We start from the raw sequence: 20304 nt of genomic DNA on the forward strand, positions 1-20304 counted from the left end.
TATCTGCCAATGCACACAATGTGCAGAGCAAGGCAAGCCAAGTGAATAAACTGTAACAGCTGTGTTTGCGTGATTTGTCATGCGTGCTTCTTTTCGCGCACCCAGCATTTCTTAATTTGAGTTTTAAGCAGTGACACAGTCTCGTGCAAACTTCTACTCAACAGCATTCACATTTATATGTAATCATCACTGGCACAAGACTGCCAGTGCTGCCAGTGTGGCACAGTGCTTACGGTGCTTGGCTGCAGACCCAAAGGTCACGGGTTCAATGTCGGCCACGGAAGTTGCGTTTCAGTGGAGGAGAAATGCTAGAGGCCTGTGTACTTAGGCTTAGGTGGTCAACATTTCCGTAGTCCTCCACTATGGCGTGCCTCGTAATTATATCGTGGTTTTGGCACGTAAAAACCCAGAAATTATTATTAACTGTAACCACTGGTACAACGAATGCCCACTTTAGAACAAGGGCATTGGTTCTGTAACAACAACACTTGTCTGCAGCTGTACTAGTGGTTCAGTCCACCACCAGTCGACTTCATAAGTTGCAAGAACACATAAATGATCTCATTATGATCAGTCTCTCACCTGAAGAAAGGCAACAGCCTGACGAGGGTGGCTCTGTCAGGACTGTCGATCAGTTCCTGTGACGTCTGCGTGAGGAAGTTGAGGACACTCCGCAGGTATCGCTGGAGCCGTTGACGCCTCTCTTCTACGACCTTGGCATCCTAGAACAGCCCGAAAAACAATGACAGACGATGAATATAACCCCTGTCGAAGTTTGTCACCTGAATTGAATAAATGGAACACAGCCGAGGAAGTTTGAAAAAAGTTGTAGTGGCCCCAGACTGACGTATAATAAAGAACAGCCACCGACTGAAGATGTGAAAAAATTGAGCACTCCTGAACAGAAACTGTTTGAACAAAAATTTTACCCTTGTTTTATGCACTTATTTTCACGAGTTACACATAAAAATACTTTTGTTTTTATCTCTATGGTGCTGTGCAGGCTATATGTGGAAACACTGGGGATCAGTTGAGCTTCGGACATGTCTATGTTACTCTGCGTTTCTAATTTCATGGGCACTACTCCCCCACCCACCCCCACATTTGAAGACGACACGACTTGCTTGCTAAATGACCTGAGTGGCATACCTTGTTGCCTATTGACTTCTTGGGCGGGAAGTCAAAGGAGTAGACGACGGGGTTTTTCTTGCACAGCTGCTTGTGGAGGGCATAGAACTGTGAGTAGCGTCGATACACGTTCCACTCGTCGTCTCTAATGCGCACGTACACCTGAAAACAGTGCGTAGGCACGCACAGAATAATGACACTTGCACCCATCCAGCGAAATGAATCAGCAACAATTAGTGTCACATTTCAGCATATAATGGTACTTATTCCAAAGTCCTTTGTTTACAATAAACAGTGAAACTGACGGTTCGTGTGCACGTGAGATTGTGTACACAACATGTTGTGGAATTAACAGGATGGGAGTCAACCTGCAAACGATCTACACATGCGCTCTGTGCAATCTTGCTCTTATTCAAAATAACTGCCTTTGATATTTACAGCGCGTACGAGACGACAGAGAAAAAGGCATGCATTCTGTAAGTATGGAAGCTAATAACCAACTCGCCCAACATATTGAATTGTGTGTGCTTTCCACTACAAATGAGGAACCCATTTGGGCTGAAACGTAGTGCTTTAGTCATTTAATTTTCAAGTTTTTGTGAGAGCATGTTTGATTTCAACAAGTACATTGGAGTCTTGATAATTAAAACTCAAAGGGACCGCAGGATTTTGTATGAATAATCAGAAGTTCTTATAAATATTGCCACGCACACTTCTTTTTGTATTTTCATGTAACCGGTCTGTTACACGTATAACAATTGCCTTGTGCAAACCGCACCCGAATATCTGGGAACCTTCCAGATTATTTTAGAATTTTCCAATAAGACTGTGCGCTGCATGTGAACAATAGAGTTTATTTTGGAACTAACATCGGCCACCAACGATAACAGTGGAAGCTTCAATGCCGCAGGTATAAAAGGCTAACACGCTTTAGTGCTGATAAGATTACCGATGGCCGACACTGTTCGCCGCTATCAGTGCGAAGCGTATGTTGTGTGTACGTTGACTTTTTGTTTCCCGGGCACAAGTTTGCCCAAATAAAGAGCTTCGTCCTTGAACACATCGACTGCTGCCTTCTTCGATGTCATGACCACGTGATAATATGCATTGTGATGTTTATTGTGATGTTTATTGCTTCTCGGTGCTGCAGCAACATCATAGACAGCTTTGCATGATTGCCAGTAAAGTCTTTAGACCTCAGCAATCATACTGGTACTTGTCATTATACAACGCATGCACGCGTGTCTAATTAAGGGACGAAATGTGTTCAGTCTTGCGACAGCTTGTAGCCCCTTCCCAGTCTCAGGGCGCTTTCCCGCATCACACCAGTTACCGTGACGAAAGTGAAGTGATGAAATTTTTTTTTCCTTCCTCAGTCAGCATGCGATTGTTGGGGTGCCCGGTATGGCGAGTTTGGCCATTTTGTAGACAGACAATCGGCCTTATTTGCGACTGTGAGGGACATAAAAACGCAAATGTTCAGCTGGAAGCAAGAAAGGCAGGAGATATTTCTAGGCACAGACAAGCAAAACGTTTGAATTAACCTGATTTGTGCAGTGGGGCAGTTTGAATTAAGGGGGGAGGCTACCTTGGAAGGGCAACTTTTTTGTTTGTCGAGATATCCTATTGAAATTTTCAGGGTAGGCTAATAGCAAAGCCATTTGAATAACCCCAAAATTTCATGCATTTATGCTCACTGGTTCCCAAGTTACAGCCATTTATCAGGATAGTCTACATGGGTTTCTTAGTCAGGCTCTGGTGAATTTGGTAAATGTGCTAGCACTGTGAAATTCACTATGATGATTCCTGGATGGGTGCTCTACACTAAGACAAAGCTCATTTTTAAAATTTCCTTGCTGAAAATTTTTAGCAGGGCACTGGATTTAGTGTTTGCCATTAGGCTTTTATCAATGAAATTTTAATTAATTATCACAAATTACAGACACAATAAATTTAAAAAGCGGCTTTGTCTTTGTTTGGGCAATTTATTCAGGTGCATAATAAAAAAAACCTGTCGGAAATCGGATGAATGGTTCCAGAGATATGTCTCGACTAAGCAGTATCACCAGCCAAAAAAGTCATTTCGAGATATTGGGCTTCGAAAGTTTCGATCACATATCTTGTTCTGAAATGACCCTGTAGATTAAAGAAAATTCGTTTTTATTGATTTCTGTTCTTTGCCACCTTTACTGGCTTTTATCTATTTTCATACGAGTCGGGGTTGCGATCGCCGAGGTTGATTCGAGACGCCAAGCTCATTTCAACTATGCATTCACGTGCCGCTGGCGCACACTGGAGATACGAGGGCTGACACCGTCGATGCAATCGTCTTTACCGATACAGAGGTTGCTTCGCTGTGAAAAGGGCCATCATAATCGTTGTTGGAGGTGCGCTTGACCACGGTAACACAGTTTATATAACGATTCAGCGCACCAATCCACCGAACGCGTGTACCGTGACCAGCGGCGTGTCCGATAACACAACGATCGCAGGCACATGACACTTCTTAGTCGGCGGGCAGGATGCGATATCGTAAACACGGTGTAGAGTTCAGAAAGTGCCGCGAGCGATAACGAAATGCGAAGCTGCGATAACAAAGGCTGGCTGCACGACGGTGAGGCAGCTAAGAACGAAGCAAGCGCTAGCACTAGTCGCAACCGACGACGCACGGAGCAAGCCGCGGAGAAGGCCATCGCGTCATCGCGCGCGGCAGCCAATAGCAGCCGCGCGTTCCCCCACTCTCTCGAGGAGCGCGCGCTTAGTCCAATGGTAGCTGCGCGTCGAGACGCGGGAAACTCAAACCCCTGCGAGCCCCCCCAATCATAAGCGAATCATGCTTCGGCCGCGCCACCACCCCTACCGCCGCGGGCGGTAAAGAAATGCGCGGGAATTCACGAACAAAACAAAACCAAGATGGCGCCGATCGGTTGAACGGCGCGGGAACGGTGCTCGCTCGAAGTTGGGCTTGTTTCGGCGCTTGTTTGGCCGGCGCAGCAGCTGCCGCTGCTCGTTATTACCCGATTTGACGTACTTTTACGATGTTTTAGGCGTTCATAATTACAGGAAAGGTCGTTTGTAATACGTACAGCCCAAATATACGGTTTTTCAAGAACCGAGATTTTCGCGATTTTTCGATTTTCAAAGGGCGCGTCCCCCCTTAAGTGGCTTTAAAATACATTCAAAACATGGTGGGCCAACGAAAAACTTAAGATTTGTTTGAATTAACTGAAATTTTGAATGATCGAGACTCTACCGTAGATGCTGAGACCTGCCAAATAAATGCAATATGGCCTTTCAGTGAGTCATTTTTCAGTGAGTCATTCTTTTCACAAGAGCCTGCTAACCTACCGCATCCTCGTGAGAAAAGCTAATGGTTCTCTGCACTGTGCTTACTTGGTAGACGTGGAATGCATGTGACTGATGCCCAGCGAAGGAATGCTGAAGGTATCCACAAGTTGATCAGCGGCCTCAGAGATGCGCTCTGCGACTGACCTGCAAGCAAAAACCAAAGGGGTGGCAAGCTCGCTTTACAGCATGTTCAAGACAATGTGATTAAACAAAAGCGGAAAACGAAGCAAGGAGACGACGACTCACGCATCATAGTCCGATGTTACGCTCAGGTCGTCATCGGAAGTCTGGTTTTCATCGGGCAGCTGCAACCAAAATTTCGAAGGTGCTAAAGAAACTGCCTCGAATTAGGCAACAAACTTGGAATGCATCAAGAGCTTAGTTTGTCTATGTAATTCCACAAAAATTGCGCCAAGGCTGTTAAACCTAGGCTTGGAAACTCTCTTGTGGATAATGTTGAAATGAGACGGTAGGGCGGTGGCATCAAGCAACAGTGTCGGTCTATGCCAGGAGCCACACAAATTTATAAATAATTTTATCTGAACAAATAAAGAATAAGGTACCGTGAACGATCAGTTGCCCTACAATAACCATGACAAAACCACGACAAACCAAATTAAAACCATGACTAAAACCATGACAAACCAAAATTATGATACTAAAACCATGACAAACCAAACCACAACAAACCATGACACACTAAAACCATGACAAAACCAAAAGTGACTTCATGTTTATGAGAATAAAACAGAAGACATAAAGATGAATGTACAGTATAACAGTCACGCGTCCTAAAGAGGAAATTTGGCTCATTACTAGTAATTTGCTAGGACATTTGGCCATCATCACGTCAGCTGGAAAATTAAGGACATTCACTCAGAAATCTCAAATGCGTCGTTAAACTTGGAGCTGTTAGCAACCTTAGTTCAATCACAGCAGAAGGAAGCCATGACATTGTGCTCACCGGTCCGCGCAGGTCTGTGAGTTCTTCTCGTAGCCTGCGGATGGTGCACTCGCGGAAGAGCAGCATACGATGCAGCCGCTCGTTGAACTCCATCAGCTCCCCATGCATCTCAGCCACCTGCAAATAGCACCCACAACATGATCATCATGTACGACAGGCGAACGTAGCACACAGCCCTGAAAATCCGCTGGTTTATGCAGACAATTAGAAATTACGTTCATTTATTGTGCATGTGAACACCACGTAGCCACAAATATGTGATGACGACTTTGACAATAAGGCATATAACTATGACGCGATTTGACGTTGCCTCTGCTATGCCTGCTACGCGTCACCTAAAATAGCAATAGCTGTCTAGATGACGATAATAATTGTGAACATAGTCAGTTCAGCCCGATGAAGACAGCGACGATGATGACGAAGCACAATCGTGACACCCAGAAACCGTTTTTGGACAGCAACATTGGGCAGCAAGTGACAAAGCTACTCCAATGCTCCAAGTCACAGTTTTTGCCCTGCAATGTCCTAGCTCTTCTGCGATGTTAAGAAGGCAATAGAAGTAACAGATGCCGAGTGCATTATCATAATTTTTAGACAGAGGAGCCCTCCATTGTAGCTATTCCTGTAAGGTTAACGTCCATTCACGTTCATTCATTCATGTCGTCACCTTTACATGACATGCTTAAGCACATCTAAAGGATCACTGCAAGGATTAAATATATGCAGCTGTGCTCATGACTTGTTCTAAAGATAATGCATTGATATTGGCAACCCCTTACCGAACGATTTACGTGCCTAACATGTTTGCAGGAACCTAAATTGGAGAATCTAAACTAGGCAAAAGAAAAACAGCAAACACAGCTCTGAGAGTAGTGTTGCCTCAGTGCAGCTTCGCGCAACTCGTGGTAAAGCAACTGCGTACGTAGGCAACTGCGCTTGGTGCAGTTGGCAGCGTTGCATACCTGAACCAGCTTCTTCTCATACTCGCTGGCCTCGAACTGGTGGTCGATGTGCGGCTTGGCGTCCGGAATGGCGGGCTCGACATCTCCCACCATGTTTCGGAGCTCTGCGACAGCAAGACCAAACACCAACAATCGCATGCACATTTGCTGCTTTACTAACTTCACACGTCGCATTCATGAAGGACTTGCATATGGCCCACTAGTATAACCACTAGTCTTGGGCACAACCACTCAATGCGTGGCCCTGAGTTCATTTGCGTGATCGGCCACATAAAATCAGTACTAGCCGTAATACAAGATTTCATCAACGCATTCCCAGTCCAAACAAACATAAAAAAAAGTAGAAAGAGCAAGCATTCTTCAGAGCAACTGCGTCATCCATACGCAATCCAGGGGTGGATATATTACCATGTTTTACAGAGATAATCGAAAGATTCCAGCCTCGACAAGTTTGGCGGGCTAACGCTTACCCTCGTGAGCTGCCAGGCCGTCCCGCTTCAGCATCTGCACTGCTGCTATGTACTTCTTAAGCTGGTGCTTCAGCAACTGGTTTTCCCTGCACCAAATCAGGGAAAAATCGGGTTTTGCCGTTCGACAGTCACAAACAAACAGCCAGTTCTGCACAGGTTGCTCAATTCTCATCCACAAAAGTTGCTGCAACCCGAAGTAGGTCGAATTTAAGAGACTCCGAGTGAAAAGCGCTACAAAAAGAAGCAAGACTGGACTAGTTCAGTTGGGTGCCTTAATAAGGAACGCCTCTACAAGAAATTGATTCTTTATGTCCTAGCTCTATTGTGAGCACTATGGCACATGACCTGTACCATGAAATGACATGCATTTCAAAGGCCTCAAGAACTTTACAAAAACGTTTGACTGTATTTCACGCTGCAGAAAAATGGCAACACGAGTCGAGGACTAAGGATACGCGCATTGTAGTATACTGCAGCGTTCACGTATTGTGTACGCCAGTCCTCACTGATGGTACTCTTTTCCACTATGAAAGAAAAGTGAAGAGGTTAACTAGAAGCAAAGTCCCCATTTTTTTACCCAGTTTGTGAGCTAGGGGGAAAAGGAGAATAAACCAAATGCAGCTCCACTACTGGGAATCCTGAGGAAGTGCATAGCACGGTCACGTAGCGATTCCTGTTCGTAGGGTTCCCACCAGGCCCATAGCCGGGGGGGGGGGGGGGGGGGCAAGCTCGCCCCCCCCCCCTATATTTTTTGAAGTAGGTGTTTTGACTAAAAATAAATGATAAAAATAGTTGTTTTTCTCAAATAGTCAAGTTTTCAGCAAGTGGGCCCCCCCATCGAAAAAAATTCCTGGCTCTGGGCCTGGTTCCCACTGCTCCGTTTACCTCATTGACGACAACGTTAATGTTTGAGGTAAGCGTGTAGGGTTTCCCCGAAACAGGTAGAATCTTGTTAGGGAGATTGGCAAACTCGGTGTGCTACATGCACACAACTTTTTGATGCGCTTTATCGACTCCTGCTTGTCACGGCACTTGGGATACGTGTCGTCGGCAGCAAGTTCCGTCAAGTTGTTTCCCCCTGCAGATCTAGTGACCAAGCGCCGGCGAAGTGCACATGGGAGGAGCTATCGGGCTTATGGCGAGGCAGTGGCGCCACCTCTTGTGCGCCACGAGAGTCAAGACCATGTTTCCGAAGCGTATTTAGCGATTTTAGGTTAATTATTCCAATTACTTCTTGGTGTTTTCTGTTAATTAGAGGCTTGTGCGAATATTCGAGCACTTCGAATATGCAAACGAATATTACAGTATTCGAATTCGCTTTGATTTGAATTTAAATTACTGGAAATTTCGAAGTATTCGAAATGAACGCATAGGTGTATATTAGTCTGCATGTAACCCCCCCCCCTGTAAAGGTGGTTTCAATCAGTGGAGGGATGCTATACCGTGAATACACCTTTCCAGGCAAAATCCGCACTGCTGCGAAGCCTCACTTCAAGGTTAAAGGGACGCTAAAGAGCAAAACGATTTTTCTCATATTAGTAAAGCACTCTTTCACAATACCAAAAACACCACGCTTGCGGCAAGAAGCCGCTTAGCAAGCGAGAAAACGCGCCAAACAAAATGTGGGTGGCGGCGCCACCTTGATGTTTCCACACCATTCGCCGTGATGTCACATGTTTTGACGGCGCCTACTAGGGACTATGTACTAGCTCCTAATCGTTGAAAATAAGTGCATTGTCCTCTGAGGGGGCCATAGACTTAACATACCAAGTCTGGGGTAATTTTGTTGAGCTAATGGCGCCAAAATACGATAAGTACACTTTTAAATCCGTGACGTCACGCGGGATTTCGGCGCAAAATTTAAAAATGAAGCTTTGAACTTGATTTTCTCCTCTATTAATAAACGTATGATGGCGATATTAACGACATTAGAGTTCTCAGAGCACAATTTATCTATGTGAACCGATTCATCGTTTCTCTTTAGTGTCTTTTTAAATGAACATATTACCCTCACATTGATTCATTATTTTTTAAGTTTAAAAGCTTGTTATACGAGTCTATATGCTCTAAGTATAGTAAATTTTAGAATGTAACACATTTTACAGCTTATCACTTGCACTGTACCGAAAGTCAAATCCTGGTACTATTCAAAGTTGCTTCCACTTCCTTGCAACCAAAAAAATTGGACCATCTCCCCGAAGGGAACGCTGATGGGATGCGAAGCAGCAGCGTTGCGCACGGGTGGCGTCACGGGTTGAACGGCGCTAACGCGGGTGCTGCGGTGAGCGCTGGAAGATTCGTTTGAAGCGAAACTCGGCGTATCGTGTACTGGTGTAAACGTTTGTTTGAAACGCAGACACGGGAGGCGAGCGGGCGTTGGAGCCGGCAGCTGCGGGCGCTCCGGCGGGTGAGGGAGAGAGTGACGTACGCGCGCACCTGCGAGGGAAGCGTGCGAGGGGTGCGTGACATCAACGCCAAGCTGCAGCGTGACCTACTTGGCACCGCTCCAACACCTGCGCCGAAGGAAGCGCGTTGCCTTGCTTTTGTGCGGATGGAGGGACAGCGTTACACAGGCTAGTCAAAGAGCTGCTTCGCATCTAAAAGAATGACATTTGCACATGCTGCCTTGTTTCAATTTAACAAAAACATTGTGCAGGTTAGTTGGGTCATGACAAATATGCTCATTTTTCTTTATAACGTATGACATATACTATTCGAATTCGATTCGAAATTATTCGACCAAATCACTATTCGCTTCAATTCGTTTCGGACCTAAAGTTTACTATTCGCACAAGCCTGGTTAATTATATTGTTTTAGACCTTGGTCGTTCATTTTCACCCAGTTTTGAGCGGTTTTGGCCCCTAAAGTGCTCCGCACTTGAGATTCACGTGATAAAAGTAGAGGCTTTGAGGCGCGAGACTCTGCCAACCAACGGAACGGGGTGCGCGGGAAAGGAGACCAACCCGACACTGCGCATGTCCGTTGCCATGACGACGTACATGCAAGGAGGAGGAAAGTGACCTTGTCTGAGCTTCAAGGTCAAACACATGCACAAAGTCGTATTTTGGGTTTGTACAGGGAGGAGTACGAGCTATCACTCTAAAAGGTTTTGTATTGATACACTACCTGGTAAGTGTCTGTATCCGGGACTCCTGTTTGTCCAGCCGCTCAATGGTCTGCTTTTCAGCCTCCCGGGCATCGGCCCGCAGTTTGGCACTCATTTCGCTCTCCTGCTCCACCATCCTTCGCAGGGTACTGCACAGAAGCAAGTTGAATGGATGTTAAGCACCAGGCTGTATGCATTTTAACGTATGTGTACTAACTCTTTCTGTTCCAACAATTCTTTTTTTTTTAAATAAAACTACCTTATTATCCTAAATTTTTGCATAACTGACAAATTTTGAACAGTTTCTCTTAAATAAAAATAAACCTTCCCTTGCTTCAAAACGGTCCACCGCGGTGGTGTAGCGGTTACGGTGCTCAGCCATGGCGGTCGCATTTTGATGGAGGCGAAATGCTAGAGGCCCATGTAGTGTGCGACGTCAGTGCACGTTAAAGACCACCAGATGGCCGAAATTTCCGGAGCCCTCCACTATGATATGCCTCATAATCCATATCGCGGTTCTGGCACATAAATCCTCAGATATTATTCCTTCAAAACGCTCCATATAAATGCCCCATGTGGGTATTGTAACACTCGACTTTAGCCAACATGCAGATTAAAAAATAAATAAATAAATAAAGTCTGTTAGCATCCATACTTTATTTTGCTTATGATTTCACCTGAAGCATTGAAAAACTCTTTCCATTCTTTATATATATCTCTTGTTTATGAAATTGCATCCCTGCTTCCTTTAACATTCCTGAATTCCTTGCTAGCCACAAGATAACTAGCGTGCAAACATTTCAGCAAGTTAGTTACGACACTATTTCCTCCACTCCAAATTTACCAAACATCAGCAAATCGCCCATTCATTCAATAAATCAATAAGTAACAAAAAAAATTTCTTTTAAGGTAGCACTCACGTGTTCTCCTGTTCAACATCCTTGATTTGCTGAGTCATCACAAGCAGGGCTTGCTTGAGCTCATCTGCAACATAAAGAAAGCAGCAGCTATCAGACAGTCTGACATTATCTAGTAACATAACATTTCATATGCTTCACAAGATTCATGTCTTGAATCTTCACAAAATTCAAGTTCCACGTCATCACAAGATCTTTGACGCGATGATGTGATCATCACAGGATGTTCACCATGATGACGCGATCATGTTATGTCATCGAGTCAAATGTGACATCACCACTATGTCACGTGGGTTTGGGCACCATAACGTGTTAACACTGCATTTTTCAGTTCGTGGGCCTTATGATGCCTTTGCACTTATAAAAAATGGGTGACCCTGTCCACAGGTGCGGTAATGGTTTTCCACAGCTTCGCTGGACATTCACGTTCGGACGGCCGGGATGGCGAGTCAACATTTCTTTTTCATTTAGGTGGTCTCGGAATGCTAACCCGCAACACCACAGTCACTCATCCACAAAGTGCTAGCTGGGCAACAGAAAAAATACAAGCAGTAACACACAAAATGTGCAAGCTACTTTGCCTGCTAACCTGGTGTTGCCGACGCCATGTCAGAGGAAAGCTCAGCTTCCACAGCCGCAGCACTCGGCGACTCAACGGCGCTGAGCGCGAGAGACGACACGTTCTGCGCCAGCATTAGAGCAGCCGCTGCCGTCTCCGTGTCTTCACTGTAGCTGGGAATGGAGTCCTCTGTGCAGAAAGAAAAGATAATAATACTTGTTCGGGTTTTACATCTGAAAACCATGATACGATTACGAGAGACACCATATTGGAAGGCTCCGGAAATTTCGACCACCTGGGGTTCTTTAACGTGCACCTAAATCTAAGCATACGGGAGGCGGAAAAGAAAGAACAAAGACAGTCTCACGTTACTTTTATGCATCAACGAGCAAAATATCAGAGACATATGAAAAGAAAAATGTGTATCATGTGACTAACTGCTTCACATTATAAGAATGATCTTAAATAAAATGTAAGGAAATTCTGGGGTTTTACGTGTCGAAAACTGGGATGCGATTGAGGTGTGCCTTAGTGGGTGACTGCGAATTAACGCGAATGCAAGAAGACTACATGTAGACTGGTCTACATATGTCCAGAATCAACAATGCTCTTGGAACATGGGGCAGCAGAGCGGATAGCTTTGGGTGGGGTAGCATTCTGCTGTGCAGCTTCATCGGGTATAATTGATAGTGAAGGTAGCGTCTGGGTGAGAACCAGCACCTCCACCACTTGATGACATACTTTCGTGTTGAGCCCATGAGGCATTTATCACAGAATTAGCACAGGTGAAGTGATCAGCAGTCAGAGCAGTGCAAGTACAAGCACAAACAACAATTCTCTTTATAGCACTCTGAAACGCGGTTCCGAAAACACAGCGCGGTTTATTAATGTATCTCCGCCATTGTTCCAACTACTTCTTCCTTTTTCCTCAGCCGACTACCCACTACTAGTCTATGTCCCAAGTGCGTCGTGCCAGAAGAAGAAGAAAAGTATGCCACAGATAGGCCCCCCCTGCAGACAAGTGGCCGTGGGCACTTGAAGAAAAAAAAATGATCAGACGGAACTTGTCAGAATGGGTGCCGGCTTGATCCTTTCAATGCTGACTGTGTCTTCATGCCCATTACGCAGGATTGTAAAATGATGTTCAGAACGCTTGATGACTGGGAAAGGACCGTCATAGCGAGGCTGAAGAGCACGGCGAGACGCATCGACACGAACAAAAACGTGTGAAGATGTCTGTAGGTTTGCCGGCAGAAAAACGTCGTTCTTAGTGTGAGCTGAAGTTGGTGATGGGCGCAAGTTTTGCATGAAGACCCGCAGACGCTGGACGAAAGAAGATGGATCCGAAACACTCTGCGTAGTAACGGGGCTGACGAGGTCACCAGGCAAACGGAGTGTGCAGCCATAAACCATCTCGGCTACAGAGCAGGCAAGTTCTGGCCGAAGTGTTGAACGCAGGCCGAGAAGCACGATGGGGAGGTGTGATACCCAATCTTCGGCGTGAGGCTGCGAGGCGAGTGCTGCTTTTAGATGACGGTGGAGTCTCTCCACTAAGCCATTTGATGCTGGATGATACGCAGTTGTGCGAATACGCGCACAACCCAGTAGAGATGTGACAGAGGTGAAAAGCGCTGACTCAAACTGTCTGCCTCGATCGGTAGTCACCGTTGATGGTACACCGAAACGGCTAATCCAGGTAGCAAGAAAGGTACGAGCAACTGTTTCTGCCGTGATGTCACGCATTGGAGCTGCTTCAGGCCACCTAGTGTACCTGTCAATACACGTAAGCAAATACGTATTTCCCCGACATGGAGGTAAAGGCCCGACAATGTCCAAATGAGTGGTGTCGAAACGTGCATCAGGGAGAGGGAATTTTCCCCATGGAGGCTTGGTGTGCCGTTGTACCTTGATACGCTGACACGCTGTGCAAGTGCGAACCCAGTCACGAATGTTAGCGCGTATGCGCGGCCAGACATAGCGTTCAGTGACCAGGTGTTGCGTAGCTCTTACGCCTGGATGGCAGATGGAGTGGAGGGTGTCAAAAACAGCACGACGCAGCTGTGAAGGAACATAGATACGAGTGCAGTTGTGTGAAACATCGCACCAGAGCGTAACGTCGTCGTCGGGAAAGTTAACTTGTTCCAGTCGGAGGGAAGTAGAGTATCGGAGTCGTGGAAGCTCATCGTCTAATGCCTGTGCCTCCGCGAGCGAAGACAATGAAAGGTCGGTGGTGCCTGTCGTGGCATTGATGGTAATACGACTGAGAGCGTCCGCTGCACTGTTAAAGCTGCCTTTTACATAACGTATGTCTGTGGTGAATTCGGCAATGAAAGCAAGGTGCCGAAGTTCTCTAGGAGTGTGCGTGGCACTGCAGGAACGTAAAGCCGAAACAAGTGGCTTGTGGTCGGTGAGAATGGCAAATTGTCGCCCTTCAAGGAAGTACCTGAAATGCTTCACCGCAAGGTAGGCCGCGAGGAGCTCCCGTCCGAAAGTACTGTATCGGCGCTCAGTGTCGCGTAACTTGCGGGAGAAGAAGGAAATTGGAGCCCATGCACCATTGATCCATTGATGAAGAGCGGCTCCAACTGCTTCTGAAGAAGCGTCCACCATGAGGCTAGTGGGAGCAGTTGGTGAAGGGTGATGCAGGAGGGTGGCCTGGGCGAGTTTGGTCTTAACCGCGGAAAAAGCTTGATCCGCGACCGTGTCTCAGGGAAGTGCGGCTGACTCGGCTTGCGAAGTCGAGAGTAGTGCTTCCAGAGGCTGCAGCAGTGTAGAGCATGTAGGGATGAAGCGGCGATAAAAATTGACGAGTCCGAGAAAACGTCGCAGACTACGTATGGACGTGGGAGGCGGGTACTCGAGGATAGCTTGAACCTTGTCAGGTAGAGGAGTGATGCCATCTTTAGTGATCTGATGTCCGAGGAATGCTATCTCCGAGACTCCAAACTGACACTTTTCTACATTGATGACAAGGTCGTAATCACGCAGTCGAGTGAAAAGCTCACGTAGATGTGCCTTGTGCGTTTCAGCGTCCTTGCTGGCAACGAGAAGATCGTCGATATAGGCGAAACAAAACGGCAAGCCTCTTGTGACTTCGTCTATAAAACGCTGAAATGTCTGAGCTGCGTTTCTCAAACCGAAGGGCATTCGTAAATACTCATAGAGTCCAAATGGGGTAATTATTGCAGTTTTGGGAATGTCAGAAGGCTCAACGGGGATCTGGTGATAAGCTTTCACGAGATCAATCTTCGAGTATACTGTTGTGCCGGTTAAAAAGGCAGTACAGTCCTGAATATTGGGTAACGGGTATCGATCTGGAACGGTGACTGCATTGAGAGCCCGATAATCACCACAGGGCCGCCAGTCATTGTTCTTCTTGGGAACCATGTGTAGCGCCGACGACCACGAGCTTGATGACGGACGAATGATCTGCAGCTGTAACATATGCTCAAACTCGTTGCGAGCAATGCGAAGTTTATCAGGGCCAAGTCGGCGAGGGCGGCAGTGAACCGGTGGGCCTGTGGTTACGATGCAGTGGGTCACAGTGTGCTTGGGGGTCTTATCCATTGGAGACTGCGTTGTAATCTCCGGAAACTCTTTGAGCAGAGCTGTATATGGTGACGTAGGCGGTTTCACGAAAGTGGGGTTTAGGGCCGTAGCGCGTGACAGAAAACCATTGACCGATAAGCCGGTATAGCTATCCACCAGGCGACAGCGGTTCATATCCACGAGCAGATGAAAATGCCTTAAGAAATCGGCGCCTAAGATTGCGTAGCGTACGTCTGCTATCCAAAATAACCACTGCAGTTTCCTCTTGAGACCGAGATCAAGGGTCAGAGACTTCTGTCCGTAAGTTGCGATGACCGAAGAATTGATCGCTTGTAAAGGAGTTGACTTCTCGCGGAGACGCCGGTCAGTTTTGGACGCTGGAATTATGCTGACTTCTGCTCCAGTGTCCACCAGCAAGCGAAGACCTGTGGTTCTGTCGGTGATGTGGAAGAGGCGGCTTGATGCTTGGCCTTGATCGCCCGCCGCTGTTATTGACGATCGGCCGGAGCGTTTCCCATGCGCCATGAGCAGGGTGGCACACATCTGCGAGCCGCGGCACGAAAACGCCGGTGATAGTAGCATGTGTTCCGCGGTGAAAAGCGGTGCTCGGGCTGGTGGCGGGGCCGTTGCGGAGCAGGCGACGTGAGAGATGGTCGGTGTGGACGAGGCTGGTCATTTAAGTTGCGAATGCTCAGCAATTGCAGACGCAAGTTGGCGACTTCAGCTGCGAGATCTTTTACCGTTTCTCGAAGGGAATCTGCTTCGGAAATCGGAGAGGTGTGGGCAGCGTTTATGACTGCCGGAGCCACGTCCATCATGTCATCGGCCATTTCTGCCAGCTCCGACAGCGTCTTATCCTGAGCTGGGACAAGAGCCATTCGCACGGTAGGTGGAAGACGCTGTAGAAACAACTCACGTAGTATGGATGTTTCCAAGCCGTCCGGCTGGTCCCCAAGTAGATGCTGCAGGTGACGTAGAAACTGTGTAGGACGGCGGTCCCCGAGCTCTTCGTTGCACAGAAGTTGCTGAATGCGCCGATGCTTAGGCGGAACGAGTCGGTGAAGAAGAGCCTGTTTGACTGTCGTATATGGAGTGTCACCAGGCGGGCCCACGAGGATGTCGCGTATTTCGGCCATTGCCTGTGGCGGCAACGCTTCAACGAGCATCTCATGCTTGCGAACTTCTGACGTGATGCGATGAATGCGGAACTTGTTCTCGACTCGAATGAACCATAAGGAGGGATCGGCAAGCCACAGCTGTGGTAGCGTTATAGTAGTAGTACCTCCAACAACACCGGAAGAGGGTACATGGCCAGGTGCAGTGGCAGCGGTACCAGGGCTGAGGCCGTCGAGATGCTCACGCTGCTCCATGGAAGGTCGCGTTCGTAGTCCGGGTCACCAATAAATATAGCACTCTGAAACGCGGTTCCGAAAACACAGCGCGGTTTATTAATGTATCTCCGCCATTGTTCCAACTACTTCTTCCTTTTTCCTCAGCCGACTACCCACTACTAGTCTATGTCCCAAGTGCGTCGTGCCAGAAGAAGAAGAAAAGTATGCCACATCTTCATCTCCGTCTTTTACTGGTGCTCCTATTTGCACCCTAACAATGCAGCAGCAGCTGGAACAGGTTTTCCTCTCAATGAAGTTGCATCTTACAGGCAGATACCTTCGTTAAGTGGAGCATTCACTATAACTATGAATGACATCGGCGAAGGAAAGTATGGAAGACACTACAACGTCATTGCAAGGGCCAGTTGTCGCACCTGATCTAGCGCCATCTTCCGCGGGATGGCACACTGGAATGAGGTCCCCGATGGAGAGGTCCAGGATTGGCGTCAGCGACGACGGCTGACAGCTGGTCCCCGCTTCCTTGCCATGGCTGCAGCCAAAGAACAGAAAAACGACGTATCCCGTATAATAGATGAGTCTGAGATGACACTTAGGGAGGATACCGCGTTTGAACACTGGCTTAAAAAGTCTTTATTAGGTGCGAAGCCCCTTGTGCACTCAGGCTGTCGGCATGTCCTGTCGTTGTAGCCCGTCAAGGTGTGTCCTGTCGTCACCCATCACGGTAAAGCAAGTGGCAAATAAGACAGCACATTTGCTCAAGTAAAGCTGTTTCTACGCTGGACGCTGTCTGTAGCAATGAGAGGACACTGTCCTCTCAATGCTATTGACGTGTCCTTATCAGAGTTTTTACGTTTGTGGAGCTGTTTAACGCAGCCATCTCTAAACTGCTCCAATTTCGACTTAGATGAAACTTGTCGAGTTTATGCGCATTTGTTACGCAGATTTCAAATATGCAATTATTTTTCTAGTACAACGTGTAGTTTTCAAAATATCTTCCATTCCACGTGCCGTTTCGGAGCTACAGTTTGCCTAGACTGAGAGAATTACAAAGTAAATCAACATATCAGAATAATTTGGGACGAGAACTGTACGCAAGAAAACAAAAATGGATGACCAAGACCCACGTGAACAAAAGTTACGGTACGTTGGACATTCGTGACTGAAATCCCAGCTTGACATAGACTCACTTGCGAATGTTTATAACATACCTTAACTTTTGTCACTTCACTTGGCGCTTAACTTCCTCCCAACCTTTACCTAGCGACACTTTAGAATGCTACTGGTGCAATACAAAAAAAAAAAGCTGATAATCCAAACCATGGAAGTCTGACATTGTTGGCCACTCCCTCTATGCTTCTGACTTATAGCAGGACGTAAATTTCACTAGACCATGACTTCTGAGATCACTGGCTCAGCTATATAATTGAAACCATTCACGTTGATAAATTAAATTTTTTTTCATTCAAACATCTTTTGGGTGATTCAATGTCTACCATTACTGGCCCAATTTGTGGGCTCTTGGTTGGAGTCAGCCTCGGGAGGCAAATACATATGTTGAAATTATATGCAAAAATATTAGGTCAGGGGCCTTTATTCCAAATTTATTATTCTTATATCTGATTCCATAAGCTTTTTTTGCATTAAGGGGTTCAGCTATGGCGAATGGCAAAACTCATGCAAGCTTTTCCACACATTTCACTGATAGCGAGGCATATAATGCTGAGGAATTATTAATGAGTTAGCAGTATTAACAAAAGGCCTGTCACCTCATTGGCGATGAGGACACAGAACTGGGCAGCTCAGGCCTCGGTGATCCCGAAGACTCGGTTGACCCTGACCACGTCTTTGCTCGCTCGACCGGGATGGCCGCTGATGGCTTGCCCCGTGGGTTGGGCTCTGCAACCAACGCAGAAATCAATCAATCAATCAATCAATCAATCAATCAATCAATCAATCAATCAAACAATCAATCAATCTCAGTAGTAGTCATTGATACAATTACCAATCAAATATAATATGGAAAGGCCCCATAGTAATATCTATCAAGGGGACTCTTCTTAGTACACCCATAAAGATGTAGAACATTCAATAACACTGCCTGGTAAGTGCTAGTGTAACAACAGACTGCAGAATTGGTGTGCCAGAAGCTGTCAGCAAATTCAAGTGAATTTATTTATTTCCCCCATCAAATAATGATGCCAGGACTACAGGTATATATGTGTAGCTTGACATGCCTACAGCCCCATTTTTTAAGTGCATTTTTGCAGTAGTAAATACAGTGCAAAATCACACAACAGAAGCAGATCACAGCATGCTTAAACAAGTTTGTTTGGCTAGATATTAAATTCAGGATTAAAAATGACATTCTTGAATGTAATAATCAAGGTATGTCCCACACCAGAAGCAGCAAACATCAAGCATAAACACATTCATTAGGCAATACAATAATCAAGGTAAGATATACGTTTCATGTACCTCATGATACAAACATACCCACTGTGTTATCATGAAGACTGTTAAGAAGCGGCGGATTATGTTCAGTGTAAAATCGGGATGTGCAGTGTCGTATCCAACGTTTGTCTGTTGGCGTTAAGAGCACTGATGCTAAGAAAGTTGCAAGCCATGACGTGCTCAGTGGTTTCAACTGCCAGGCTTTTTCACATCCTGCGACACGGATGGACAGCACTTATTCTTTCCAGAAGTGACGTAGCCTTCACTGACCTCTTTCGTCGGACAGGTTCCCATCGGAAGTGGCAAGGGACTCGACACTCTGAGTGTCGTCTGCCGGCGCCCTTGCAGGCACGGCAGTGGTGGCTCCCTCGTCATCGGCGGTGTCTCCCGCGGCGGACGACACGTCACCGTTTGCCTGCAGGGTTGCAGCTGGGAACTCGGTTGCCACGGGAGACGAGACGCATGTCGCTGGTGCACTGAAGCAACTGTGGTTGCCCAGAAACCTGCATTTCGGCCGCATGCAGCGATGTCTGGACTCCCAAAGAAGTGCAAAATTCTTTTTGTCAGTTTGCCAAAGGAGAATTACAGTGTGGAAATTATTTAATGAAGTGAGCAAGGGGCACAGTACTACACAAGCATTATTTTTATAATATCGTTGTGAGTGAATACCCAACGTTAGGCAACACTAGTTAACATTAGTCGGTAGTCAGTAGTCACTTTGCGGTGTATTCACTATGTTCCAGTTTAATTGTACTGGTATAAACATACACCAAGATACTGCAAAATGTACAAGCAAGCACCCGGCATCAACACATTCTCATACTGTGTTTATAGAAAAGCATACAAAACTTTTGCAGCACTGGCCAAGTGCACTAGACACAAAGGGAATTCTAGGTGCTCGAAAATGATCTTGCCCACTGACCACTCACAATAAGACTGGTCATTTTGTCGAGGTAGAACTTTTGGCGATCCTTTATTGTGCATTTAAACATCGCTGCATGTATGTTCTGCAACCACAGTTCACGCACTAACTAATTGTTCGTGCTGGCATGATTCGTTATGCAGCAGCAGTGGAAATAGAAAACGTCGATCAAGACACGACACGGACTTCAAGGCACAGAATGAGAGGACAACAAAAGGGCTGCACAGAGCCAGCAGCCCGGAAGAAACCCTAACCTGCTGTCCAACGTGTAATCGTCGTCGTCTTCGTCGTCGAAGGAGACCACGTTGGACCGAGGCTTGCGGCGCTTCTTCTTCCGCTTGCCCTCAACTGTGAGATCAAAACACGGTTGCTACAACCTTAACATGCGCCTAAAACATTCACTTTAACATGCACCTAAAACTAAGCACGCAGGTGTTTTTGCATTTTGCCCCAACCAAATTACAGCTGCCATTGCTGGGAAGTGAACCTGTGCCCCCTTGGGCTTAGAAGCGCGACACCACACCCATTAAAGTGAGTGAATGAGTTAGTGGTGTGGGCGAGTGAATAAGCACCGT

At 46.5% G+C, this 20304-nt stretch overlaps 1 protein-coding gene across 1 annotated transcript in view; it reads right to left on the reverse strand.

Annotated features, from left to right (window-relative positions):
• LOC119399695 (sorting nexin-29) overlaps nt 1-20304 on the reverse strand; it is a 41925-nt gene that overhangs the window by 6270 nt on the left and 15351 nt on the right. The window contains 15 exon segments of the mRNA XM_049417816.1: nt 583-722; nt 1150-1290; nt 4522-4557; nt 4559-4615; nt 4719-4781; nt 5441-5557; nt 6403-6506; nt 6873-6958; nt 10000-10128; nt 10900-10963; nt 11486-11644; nt 16770-16885; nt 18123-18252; nt 19078-19310; nt 19984-20077. Coding sequence (XP_049273773.1) covers nt 583-722; nt 1150-1290; nt 4522-4557; nt 4559-4615; nt 4719-4781; nt 5441-5557; nt 6403-6506; nt 6873-6958; nt 10000-10128; nt 10900-10963; nt 11486-11644; nt 16770-16885; nt 18123-18252; nt 19078-19310; nt 19984-20077 — 1669 coding nt within the window.

The sequence above is a fragment of the Rhipicephalus sanguineus genome, chromosome 7 (assembly GCF_013339695.2).
Source record: "Rhipicephalus sanguineus isolate Rsan-2018 chromosome 7, BIME_Rsan_1.4, whole genome shotgun sequence".
In the NCBI taxonomy this organism is placed as follows: domain Eukaryota; kingdom Metazoa; phylum Arthropoda; class Arachnida; order Ixodida; family Ixodidae; genus Rhipicephalus; species Rhipicephalus sanguineus.